This window comes from Phalacrocorax aristotelis, chromosome Z (assembly GCF_949628215.1).
Source record: "Phalacrocorax aristotelis chromosome Z, bGulAri2.1, whole genome shotgun sequence".
NCBI lineage: Eukaryota > Metazoa > Chordata > Aves > Suliformes > Phalacrocoracidae > Phalacrocorax > Phalacrocorax aristotelis.
The window spans coordinates 16807064-16818464 of record NC_134311.1 but is presented as its reverse complement, the minus strand read 5'-3'; the positions used below and the strand labels follow the sequence as shown (position 1 = coordinate 16818464).

The window sequence follows — 11401 nt, the reverse complement described above, 5'->3', positions numbered from 1 at the left end:
AAGGAAACAAAATTTTCAAAGAATTAATCTTCCTGATCAACATCATTCTGGCTTTGCTTCCATTGAGATTTAATTATTAATCCTCATCGAAACTCTCATTTCCTAAAAGTTGTCTGAAGCTTCAGTTTCTGAAACAGTAGGTGAATGTATTCACTGAGCAAGGGACATGTAGCCAAATGTCCCTGCAGACAAGGGAGGTCCTGACATTACACCATCTCTCCCAGTGTCACAGATCTGCTGAAAAACAAGACCACAAGATAGATCCCTGTGAGATACTCTCTTGGGGATCTCTGCAGTGAAAGACCCCTAACAGCTATGGCTCATTTCTTTCTGTCCTTTGCTGAATACAAAAACCCAAACATGCCATGCAAAATGGGAAATGCATGCAGAAGGCTCAAGTTTTTTCAAAGGTCCACACAGCTAAAGCTGAAAGCCTGTGAAAGGAGTGAGGCTGAAGAAAACCCCACATTTGACCAACAGAGATGAAGACAGCACAACAATTCAGAAAGCAACCTGGGAGGACCCTTCGCTTGGGTTCTTCTGATCCCAACAAAGTACAAGATGAGGAGAAGGAAGATAATAGTTAACATTACTTTCAAGTATTCTCATGCCACCCCTCTCAAATTGTGGTTTCAAGGTGACACTACCTGAATGACAAAAAATGAGGAGGCATTTTTGCTACTGCTGAGCTAAAAAACCACCATATTTGACCTTATGCTACAGTAGCAACTGCTGATTTTACTTTGGAGGCTTTGGGATCATGTAATACGACGACACACTACAGTTTTGGTGCCCACAGATCTTCAGCTGGATTTTATTTCTCTCATGGTTTGGTTGAAAGGTTTGGGTGCATGTGTGTGTGTGTGAGCATGCATGCACATGCATGCATGTGTGTTACATCCACTTCACGTTGCAGGTTTCGGTTTACAGGACTGCTGGTGGACGATCAGTCTGTCTGGAAGAAAAGTACGCCCACAAATATCACATGGAACTAGCTGGTTCTGGGCGCTGATCCAGGCAGCCTCATTTAAAGAATCAAGATCATAGAAGCCTTTGGCTGGAAAATTAAAAAAAGAAAGTATCAGCTTTCATTCTGGAGACCCACATTCAACTCTTTATGGAAAATATTTTCAGGAAATACCTGTTGACTGAGCCTTTCAGTTTAACCAAACCATATTGCCTTTGCAAATGAAAAAGAAAGAAAAGAAAGAAGCAAAAGAGTAAGAAAAAAAAAAAAAAGACTGCTTTTTGTCCCAGGGGTTGAATTAAATTAACTTCAAACTGAATAATTTTGTTTTGTATGAGAGTACAGAGAAAACATCATGCTGTGTGTTATGATACGCATTCTCAGCTAATTATTAACATCTTTGCATACACACTATTATCAGAAAATTTCACTTTTTGGCTTCACTTCAAGTTCTGTTTAATAAGCATGTGTTATCTGACCATGGCATTGGGCAGGGGGCTATCATACTTGAGAATATGCTCTTTGTACTGTTCTGGACAAGGGGCCCAATTTTCTTCCTCTTGAACTCTGTGCAAGTTTTGCCAGTAAGTGGAGTAAAGCTTAGGTAAGACTAAACCCTTACAGACAAAACCTGCCGTTCTTTTAAGCCACAACTTTCAGTGAGGTCATTGCACTGATGCATCTATTGTCATCTAAACACTAATCCAGTCTTACCCTCAGTTATTTTCCACTGTGGGAAAATAACTCTGAGACTACTCTGAAAGCTCAAAAGCATTCTTCAAACACTCACATCAGATGTATTTTCAAGATTTTATTTGAGTATAAAAAAAACTTGTTTACTTTCATGTTGAAATTGACTTTCATCTTAAAATGGACTTTCACACAGTGTTGTTTCAAACTGATTTCCAAAAAGGCCAGGTAGGTTGCTTAATACCTGGATTTAGATCTTAAGGGTTTTCATTTCAAGTGCATGCAGAAAAAAATCTACATGGCTTGATTTGAAGATGTATTTACCTTGTCCTTCTCAAAAGGTAAGACAATACAGAAAAAGACTAAAAAAACTGTTTTTGAACAGTTAGCAGCAGACAATTTTTAAAAGAAAAGGATTTGTGCATGTAAAAATATTCCATGGTTTCTGTCATTGGCACATGATAAAGCTCTTCATTAAAGGCCCATACAGTTTTAATATGATTCATATCCAATGGTTCACATAACCACAATAAGCCTTAGATCTCTTAATATGCCTGTTCCTAATGTTCTTTTTGTTAGAAGAGCAACCAAGTAGTGTTTCTTTTCTTGGCTGAGACAAATATCCCCTTTGCTTGCAGGAAATGAATGTGTATTTTCTGTACTTTGGAAAGTTTATTGAATATAAAAAAAAAGAGAAAGAGAGATTACTTTCTCCTTGCAGGCATGTGTTAGGCATTCCACAAACAAAACACTGTGTAATCAGGGCAGCGGTTGTCTTCCTGTGACACTTGAGTTTTCAGAAAAAGATTTATGTAAGTTATAAAAAGTTTTATGTAAGCAGTTAATATTTCTGAGCTTTTTTTGAACATGGACTGTTCCATTCAACAACAGGGGTAATCCCTCCTCCCTAAGTTGAGAAACTGAGACATGCAGTACGTGTATGTGGTCTCAAGGTCAGTTATAGCATTTACCAGATGATCGAGAGTAAGTCTTACGGAAAAAAGAACAACACTGAGATTATTTTCTCAATGCCAGGAGCATGAGGCAACTGCAGGGGGAACAATAATTTTAGCTCAAGGTACAGAACTGATCAGACTTGCATCAGCAGGCATTTAGGGACAGATGCTGGAAGCAGGTCAGTGTCCCCTGGGGAACTGTGGGCACACACCTCATAGGAGATGTGCGGCGCCTGATATGACTCATTGCATAAATGAGACAATTTTCTGATTCATATCTGGGAGCCTTCTGCTGGATTGTTCTCTGAAAGAGTGGTTGTCTTTCTGCTTCCAGTCCTTCAAAATAAGAATAGCATATTTCAAAATAACCTGATTTGTCCTTTTGCATCCTCCTCTTTCAGATGGAATTCTCATTTTCTCCATCTTTTTTACCACACAACATGTAATAATTAAAAAGACCTTCACAACAAAAAGAGCAAATACAATGAAAATGTCTTCTAACATACCTTTTACTGCAGATTCAAATCTGCTGCTTGGCATATGTTAACAAAGTCCTACTTTGATATTATTTGAGCTGTCATTATTATTATTTTGAACAGCTGGTTAGTGTTCTCAGTGATCCTTCCCTCTTGTGTTTGTGTCTTCTGGGGACATATTTCTTTGTACTGCTGTAAATTGATCTAGTGTATGACTCTCTCACAGTGAGTTGTAGGAGGATTTGTCTACTTTTCCAGACATTATAGGAAGCTGCAGGAAATTATGGGGAATATAAAAAAAAAGTGGGTGAATTAACTGCCTGTGAGCAAATAGTCCAAACTTGGCCCACAGTAGCTCAGACCAGCTGGCAGGATCAGGGAAAGAATCCAGGTGAAACGCTGAAATAACTCTACGTGGGAAAGGGGAAGTCCTGGGAGCAGCTTCCAGGCAAAGCACAGATAAGATTTCCTTTTGGTCCTAAAGTGAGCACAAACTCCTGGGATACATTGATTTGAAGAACTGGGATCCAGACATCTTACAAAACAGAACCCACAGCATAAACACATATAACTGGCAGAAACAAAATCTTGATTTTATGCTACATATATTTTTTCCCCACTGTGTTTTATTATAATGTCTCACAAAGAAAGCTTTTAAGGCTTTTAAATAAAAAGGGACCAATAACATCCACTGGATGTTCAATGTAGAAGATAACTGCATTTTTATCTATAAAAATATTTTAATAAAAACCTGAAACTACAGTATATGTTATAGGTAGGTTTTAAAATACCTTCTTTTCTACCAGTCATCATGCATCTAGTATTGTATTTCTTATTTCACCACAGAACTCCTATTTTTGAGGCCACTCACTGTTTACACCACCACTAAGTGCTAGTGTCAGGCTCTTTTTATAACCGACGCTAGAGGTGTAAAACCTGGCTGAAGTATCTATCCCTATGTTGCCTGAAGGGTATGTTATTTTAATGACTCTATGTGTCAAGTCTGCACATTTTTCTTGGATGCTTTTGCCCCCATTTTAAAATGTGCCTCTCTACAGCACTGAAAGTAGTCAAAAGGTAGTGATGTAGCTGTGAAGCAGGTTGCTAATCTTTTTGTGTCTTGATTCAGAACATACACATAAAAAGGAGTCTCCCAGGAGGCATGTCCCACAAGGCAATGACTACTCTTAGTTCTCATGGATGCAGCGCAAAAGGAGAACAGGATACTTAACAGAAAGCTTAAAACAAGCCACGATGGCTACCTTGTCTTCAGAGTAAAATGGAGAAAGAAGTACTTGCAAACAATTAAGTTACTGCTTAATTTTTTTTTCTTCCTCCCACTTTCTTCCTCCCATTTCCTCATTTGGTCTGCAGCTTACCTTGTATTGGACTGACTTCAGGCTTTTTGGGCTCTGGCCTTCTCAAGTGCTTGGGTAGCATGTCATTCTCCCGGTGCCATTTTTTCAGGCATTGTGGCTCATGTATGCTAATAGATTTTGTTCCGTACTCACGGCCACATATGTAACAAATCACTGCTGGTGGCCATCTTATCATTTGTGCCTGCAAATGACAATTGTGAAGCAGAATAAATATTGTTCTCAACATTAATTTTGAATCAGAACTACTTTGGATGAAAACAATCACGTAGGTTAAGAAACCCATTCATATCTGTGAAATCAGTGTAACTGTTTCTATCAGTTTCATTTTGTCTGGGTTCAGTCTTGAAGCTTGTAAGAGATATTGCCTCATTAACTGGCCACCTGGAACGGGTAGGCTGCTTCTGCAGATACTGGGCTGAAAATTCAGGTATGTCACCTAATTAATACTTAGCTATATAGGTTTTAGCTGTTTTATTTTCACACCATCAAGTTCATGGAAGTGCTGAGTCTCCATGTGCAGAAATAACACCTCTGGTTGAATAGGCTGCTGCAGCACAATGTCCATGTCCACAGTGTTGAAGCCCTTTTTTTATCTACCAAACACATGTAATACGGAAGGCGGCAACAAAAGGTTCCTTGGCTGAACTGCTGGTGTCTAGTGCAGTAGCAGAAAGACCGCCTCTCCAGGCAGAACACAGTTAAAGCACTGTGTCTTAAGTTGGACAGGGAGGGCAGCTGTCTCAAGCTTGAGACTGTGGTCCCTAACCCCACGTTACTTCTCCCACAGATCAGTTAGCTGGTGGAATTCTTGACCTTGAAGGATTAAAACTGATCCAGGATATTTCAGGATAGGGGGCAAAATAGGAACTGTTGCTTGTTTATCCCAAAGGCCTCAGTGTGAACTTTGCCAGTGACTGCAGCGAGGGCAGAACTGGATTCTAAGCAGCTCATTGTTTCTGCGCTGCAGATCTGCTTTTGTTTGCAGAGAAAAACAACTCAACGGCAGAAAAAAAATCCCTCAACCCCAAACCCCACAAATACATATTCTAAGCTTGAAAAATATACAATTACTGTGGTAATTGCAGATTATGGACTTGACTGTCTCCTTAGGCATGTCCTGGGCTAGGCGTGGTGTCAGTACCAGCCCTGCTCCAGGAGTAGCGTAAAAACATACTGCAGAGACAGCACTTTGAGGCACGCTGATGGGTCTCACAACTCCCAGCACTTCCTGCACTCCTGACTGCAGAATACCAGTAGGAGACTGGTGTTCCCAATCCTCCTAAAGGTAAAGGGACAGCCATGCCAGACCAAACATTGGAAGCTTTTCTCACTCAAACAAGGGAGGTGGGGATTTCATTTTTTCCTCTGCTGCTGTTTAAGACAAAGCATAACCTGTTACAGTATTTATGACTCTCTCTGTCAGCCCATCAGTGTATTCAAGAAATTCTGGGCAGCTCTTCTCGCATTTATGCTACAGTCTGAAAATGTCATTAGTGAACTATCTGCATAAGCTTTCTTTCCTGTATCACATATGTAAACTCAATTACATGAAGAAATACTAGTCTACAATGTGTATTTTTGCTGGGAAAAGTTGGGCTTCATCTGGAAAGTTCTCACAGTGGATTGTAATATAACTTATCCAAAGAGAGTCTTTCCAAGGACATTTTCGTCCTCTTAACTTTCAAATGGAATTTCCTTAGCCATCTTTGATAACAAGGTATTTTTTATGTATATATGCATATATATATATAACCGTCTCTTCCTATTCATAGCTGAATATAGCAACAGCTGTTTTAAGAATGCCTGATAATTTTTCATTATTAATTTTTGCCTACTCCCTTACTTCAGCTCTTGAGCTAGACCTTGTCTGATTTCAAGATAAGACGCAGGGTCCAGATACAGAGGCTTTTGAAGGCAGTGTATGTTTCTTTGTAGGCCCTGGAGAGCTTCAGATAAGGATACTATAGTCTAAACCTTTGAGGTCAAGGGACTCATTTCAGTGAGCATGCTCATTATGGGCATTTTAGAAATGGTTTTCTAAAAATATGCTAGGTGTAAAAACACTGGGACCACATTTTCCTCTGTAGTTTTCATTAGCCAGGTTCTTGCCATTCAGTAAAATAGATTATTTATTGGCTGAAAATTAGGAAAGAGCAATTTGATTTACATTCAGTTTGTGAGGACTCTTTATGTATACTACCAGAATGGGGAAAAGGAATCCTAATACAAATGAAAATTACGCTTACTTAGCCTGCACTGTCACAATCATTTCCACCATATGCGGCAGTATAATAAAAATAAAAATTTATAGCTTCAAGGAGATTTAAAGTCCTGATATGAGACAGGTGAAAAATCACTTAAAAATTAAATACTCCCAATAAGTTTAACAGATGCACAGAAATATCGTTGTTAAAATCAAATGGCTTTTTATCTTAGAAATATTCCCGTAGTGATGGGAGATAACCTTTTATCTCTGACTGCTCCATTCAAATCCATTACACTTGTTCTAAAGTCATTGTGATGTCCTACTATTGAACAGCTGCCAGACACCTGCAAGTCAAAAGTTAGTGGTCTCCATCCAGTGCAATCTGGATATATTTCCATAGTTCTGAGATATTTTTTTTTGTAATCCCACCTGAAAACCTAAAGACTGAATGAGCAGTACTGTGATTCCTCCAGATCCTGCCAGAGCATTTATAGGTGGGGTTTGTGTTGTGACTGAACAAAATCAGGCCTGCAGATGAACAAAAGATTCTGTTTTCCAAAGTTCTTAGTTGGGACTGATTCATAACTAAATCCTATTTAGTGAAAAAAAAAAGTTTAAGAAATCTGTTCAAGTAGAAATGTCTCTATTTTGCAGCTTCCACAATTAAAAACTGTATAGAAACAATAGCAGAGACCAGCATTAAGTAAAAGGAATCAGATCACTCTAAGGATGGAATTATGTTTTCCAGAAATGTAGTGAGTTTGAACCATCACCACACATCAAATGGTATACACAAAACCTTCTCTGCAAATACACACATGTTAAAAAGCTGAAAGATAAAACCTGAAGGAGAATATCCTTACAATTGGTAGTAACAACTCTTCTGTTGCTTAACTGTGGAATCCAAGGTATGATAAGCTTTATTTGGAATTCCTACAGCTTATTATATTTATCCTTAATTTCTTTTTCTCTTCAGAGTGTGCCTATCCCAAATGTCACATCTGGAGGCCTGCAGTTTAAAACTAAACTATTTTTGGAATCACCACAATTTTCCAATCCAAACTACTCACAGAGCAGTGGCTAGGCTGTCTGCTCACTGCTTTGTTTTTCACTTTTAAAAAGGGTTGTAGGGAAGGTCTGTTCCTGAGGATATGTGTTATTATAAAAATACCTACAAATACCTAACAGTTCAGTTAGGCTTTCCTCTGCTGTCTCAGTTATTTTCTTCTTTCTCCAAGACTGCTAAATATGTCTGCATGACCATGAATGAAGTTATTTAGCTCAGAGGGCTACATAACCATGTATTTTCAATAGCCCTGACATTACTTGAGGTTAGCCCCAGGCTGCTGTTATGGTGTTACATGAGGTCAAATCCTCCCATACTGCACAAAACTTTTAATTTCTTAAGTACACCCAATAAGACTGACTCCCAAACTCCCCTCCATAAATATTTATCATCCAGGACTGCACTCACCCCTGCCTTGCTTATTTGTTTAATTATCCATGTTTAATGGGAGGAGGAAGGCCTCTTGCTCTAGGCCAGAGCTCTTGTCATAGGCTTGAGTTGCCCAAGGAACAGAGGTTCAGGAAAAGATTGGTACAAACACGTAGCAACAGCATCATGTTGTATGAAAGCAGCCCTTTCCACACATTTTGCATAAGGGACAGGGACAAGCTGTGGTGTGGCTCTCATGACCATCCCAAAGTGCATTTCATGGCCTTCTGGAGTCCTTTCAGCCAATGCCCAAGCAGAACAACAGACTAACTTTAGGACTGGTCGTATGTCTGTGTATGAAATTTCCTTGAACAGCAAGGTAATTTTACCAGATAATGCAGGTAATTAAAGATTTTGTGCCACTGGCAGCACTAGAACATCCCATTTTACTCCTGATGTGTTCTCTTTTAAAAGAAATACATCAGAATAAGGAACACAGTATTTGTGTAAAAGCAGAAAGGCAGGAAGCTCCATCATTCACAATGATAATACTCAATGAGTTTCATTCAAACAACCTATTCACTATCCATTGTCATCTAACCTTCTATAATTGTATATTTGTCAGTATTCTAAGATGATGTTTAGAACTGCTGCAACTGAGACGAAGTTTATCATTGACTTCCCACCTTCATAAGAATTACACAGCATCTGAAATTTTCATTTTACTAAGTGACTAGAGGACTTCATGCTAGATCAAGATACAGCATCAACATTTTGTTGTACATGAGTTTTCAAGACTGACTCTGTGTTAAAATGCATTACAATACAGTAAAGGAAGATCACTGAAATCTTATTTTTAGGTAGTTAATTTGATAAAAAGAAAACAGCAGATGGCAGCACCAGATGCTAGTGACACATCTGATAGGATTTTAGGATCAGTGTTATCTGTTGTCAAAAAACCTGTAACACATATACCACAGCAAGCCATAAATACTCATTTATATATAACAGACATTTTGATCTATGAAAGAATAAAAACCACACTCTACTCTAATGCAAGTCTGAATTTCAGTAGTACCAAACATCACTGTCTTTGTCTAGGGTATCACAGCAGAATCCAAAACAGAATTTCTGAACTGATGTGATCCTTGAGAGTCTCTTAAGCATAGGATGTTGTTTGTTTTCCACAGCCAGACATGATTAACTCAGATGTGTTCATGCATTCTGAGAGCGAGGATAGTTCATGTAAGAGATGGCTTACAGAGGCTGTTGAGTCTTCTGCTCCAAAGGCATCTAACGCTGAACTGGTAAGTGTTTGTCAATAATGATACTGGTCTAGTTGAGTGGTGTCACATGCTAAGGCAGAGAATGCTCCAGGACAGAGACACGCAGGCAAAAGTGCTTGCAGTTGTGAAGTTGAAATGCCCTTCACATGGTGTACCACCAAATCAGTCAGATCTTTATTTTTAAAATGAGGAAAATCCAGCTTTTTAATTTAGGACATCTTTCATTGCATAAATTAATTTGACAGTAGCATTACAGTACTTAAATACACTTATATATGGGTTGGGGTTTTTTTCAGTTATTCATTCCCTCTGATACTTTGCTGAATCAGGACTTTAAACAGGTACTTAAATAATTCACTATCACAGTGAATAGGTCTGTTAAGTGAGACATAAGCTGCCCCAAATTCTTTCCTGACAGGACCAAAGCCTAGTGCCATTTCACTCCACTACTGGTATTTTAAACAGAATTAATAAGCAGCAGAATAGCCAGTAAGGTGAGCAAAATTAAAACCATATGCTGGAAAAAGATGAATACTCTAGAGGAGACACAGACCTTGTCCCTGTCCATAGTGAATCTGAGTCTTTCCATGAGCTTAGTGCTTTTCAACATCCCTCAATGTGTGGACCTTTCAAAACTTTCAGCTGGAGGTGGAGACTTTCACACAGAGAATTTAATTCTATGGAAAAGAGGCTTCCTTTGACCTCTACTTAGAAGCATTCCGCCAGTCCTGAACAGTCCCTGGGGTTACGGGATCTTTCTTTCACTCTATCCACTCCAGTTTCTGCCTTTAATGCATACCTCTGTACAAAAGGACAGCTCTAAAAATAATAAAATAAAGGACCTCAGAGAGGTAAAATCCATCATCCCTTTCTGAAAGTCATCATTAGTAATAAAGTCCTTCAGAGTTAATTACAAACTGCAAGCTGTACAGCCTCATTAGTTCTGCTGCAACTCATGAACTGTAACTGCTTGGAAGCAAATGAGGAAACCTGTTGTTCACACAGAAGGAAGAACAGATTTGAACATATTTCATTCTGGCTTTGCAGAGCTCACAGAAGTAAAAAGTGATAATAACTGTGTTGTTCAACAAGTCAGCAGATGTGACAGAATGCACTCAGGGAGCAGGTATGTTGCGCAAGGCGGCAACATTTTTACAGAGTCACTCTCAATGCCAAACCACACTCAAAACTTGCGGGTTTTGTGACATTATAACTATGGACATTCCCCCCGTTCTTTTCTTTTAAATGTACAAAATTATGTGTGATGGACAAAATCCTCTGCTTTATACCCACACCTTTCATTGAACAATCACATTTAGAGCAATGCCAGTTCTTTGGTAAGTGGTACAATGAGTGTAACGCAACAAGAATATCTTCTTTCCCATAACTATAGATGTACCTGTGCAGCACTTTGAACTGTTTGTGGGTTATTTGAAATTTGCTGATAAAAGACCTGAGGAGTGGACCTAATTTGCCAATATCTATCAATTAGTGTCCTCAAATAGCATAATATAAAAATGTCTCACATTGTCTTTATTCTCATGTTTGTTAGGGTAATGCCCTTATCTACATTTTATTCAGCAGCTGGAAAACTGAAATACAGCTTGCTTTGAATTTTAAAACATTTTTAGAAATGCTTTGCATACCACTGCATTGCGTTGGTGACAGAGAAAGCTAAATCCCATTTTCAAACGTAATGTAGGCAATCAGGAGTCCAACTCCCACTGAAAAAAAATATAAAGCCTTTTACTTTAGACACTGGGACTAAATTTAGACATCTATCTTTTTACAAAACTCCTGGACGAAAGACAGCTTGTGCAGAAACAAATGCAGAAAAAATATGCCATTTTCCAAAAGTTTGTGTAGCTTTTGGATAATGTGAATCAGCTTCTTTACACTTGGACCTTGAATCAAATTCAGTGGAAAGAAATGTGCAGTCTTATTTATTTTGTTGTTGTTATATTCCGTGTTGCTGCCTTTGAACAAGCAGTCCTCAGTAAACTCAT

At 38.6% G+C, this 11401-nt stretch overlaps 1 protein-coding gene across 1 annotated transcript; it reads right to left on the bottom strand.

Annotated features, from left to right (window-relative positions):
* Positions 1 to 791: 791 nt before the first annotated feature.
* ZNF475 (zinc finger protein 475) lies at positions 792 to 4643 on the bottom strand. Its single transcript, XM_075078573.1, has 2 exons — positions 4469 to 4643; positions 792 to 1057 (listed from the first exon to the last, which is right to left on the bottom strand). Exons 1-2 carry the CDS (start codon positions 4641 to 4643, stop codon positions 906 to 908), a joined length of 327 nt encoding a protein of 108 aa, XP_074934674.1. The 3' UTR covers positions 792 to 905.
* Positions 4644 to 11401: the final 6758 nt, after the last annotated feature.